Genomic DNA, 1,488 nt, shown 5'->3' with positions numbered 1-1,488 from the left:
GTGGAGCCACTGGTGGGTTCAAACTGCTGACCTTTCAGTTAGCAGCTGAGCACTTAACCACTGCACCACTAGGGCTCTAGAACACTTTTTCCCATTATACTGGATGCCTGTGGCTGAATGAGGTCATGGTCACATGTGAGAAGCATATAAGAAAGGAAAGAGTATTAATATTTTTTAAAAACATCATTTCCGTTGTCTAGTATATCAGTTGTAGATGGTTGTGTTCTATGTGGGTATTAATTGTTGAGATTTCTATTGTTCTTTTGTAGAGAGCCGCTTTTGCGCATTTTCCTGAACTCTATGATTTTGCCCTCTCAAATGTGGCAGAGGTGGATACTCGGGAATCCTTGGTCAAGTGTTTCGGACCTCTTAGGTAAGACAACACGAGGGGAAACCTGTTCTCTTTTGGTGTCCTGCTCCCTGAGTTTTGATTGTCTTTGTTGCTTTTGATTACTGTTATAATTAATTACGCTACTTTCGGTAGTGCTGATGTACCACGTCTAGGATTAGAGCTTCTCTCTGGCAGTTGGGTATCTTTGAGTCACTTGAGTATAATTATCCATCTTTTCTTTTCTGTAAAATTTGTGTTTTTTACAACTGACTTAGTTTTGCTAGATCTTACATTTTTCTTAGAGTAGAACACAAAACCGGAATCCTGTCAGTCCTAAACACAACACTGCACAAATCAATGAATGTTCATTACCTGTGATGTTAGAGGTGTGGCTTAAGGACATTTTTCATGTTCATAATTGATGAAATCAGTAATATTCTCTGGTGCATAGCTATCTGTTAATATACTTTTTAAAAAACAGTAGCAATAAACATTTACTATGTGATAGGCATTCTGCTAAGTATGTAAATAATTTAATTCTCAAAACATTCTTGTGAGGAATAGGTACCATTTTACATATAAAGAAGCTGAGGCACGGAATAGTTAAGTCCTTTGCCTAGTTCACACAGCGGGTAAGTGGCAGAGACGAGCTTTAAACCTAGGTTGTCTGGTTTCTGAGGCTCAGATTTTCACCACTGTGCTCTGTTAACTGGTAGGAGAAATTACGTTCAGTTCATTGGCCATTTAAAATGAAACAGACCGGTTGGTTTGGTTGTTCATTTTGATACGAGGATTTAATAACTTTTAATAACACACGGAGCCCTGGTGGCACACGGGTTAAGAGCTACGGCTGCTAACCAAAAGGTCGGCAGTTCGAATCCGCCAGCCACTCCTTGGAAACCTGGGGCGGTTCTACCCTGTCCTGTAGGGTCACTATGAGTTGTAATCGACTTGACGGCAACAAGTTTGTTGTTTTTTTTGTTTTTGTTTTCTAGTAATAACAAGAAGATCTATTTCGTTTTATTTACCAGCTGCTTAGAATTCCATTGAACGGGACTCCCATACTATTTTTTAATCACTCTCCCTATTGATGGATCTTTTAACTTTTAAATATTTTGCTATTGCAAACGATCTGCAACAAGTATCCTTTTTGTTTT

The 1,488-nt window shown here is 38.7% G+C and overlaps 1 protein-coding gene across 1 annotated transcript in view; it reads left to right on the top strand.

Annotated features, from left to right (window-relative positions):
- AQR (aquarius intron-binding spliceosomal factor) overlaps nt 1–1,488 on the top strand; it is a 113,775-nt gene that overhangs the window by 35,571 nt on the left and 76,716 nt on the right. The window contains 1 exon segment of the mRNA XM_023735095.1: nt 270–373. Coding sequence (XP_023590863.1) covers nt 270–373 — 104 coding nt within the window.

The sequence above is a fragment of the Trichechus manatus genome, unplaced genomic scaffold (genome assembly GCF_000243295.1).
Source record: "Trichechus manatus latirostris isolate Lorelei unplaced genomic scaffold, TriManLat1.0 scaffold00076, whole genome shotgun sequence".
NCBI lineage: Eukaryota > Metazoa > Chordata > Mammalia > Sirenia > Trichechidae > Trichechus > Trichechus manatus.
This window is presented reverse-complemented; position numbering and strand designations above follow the sequence as displayed.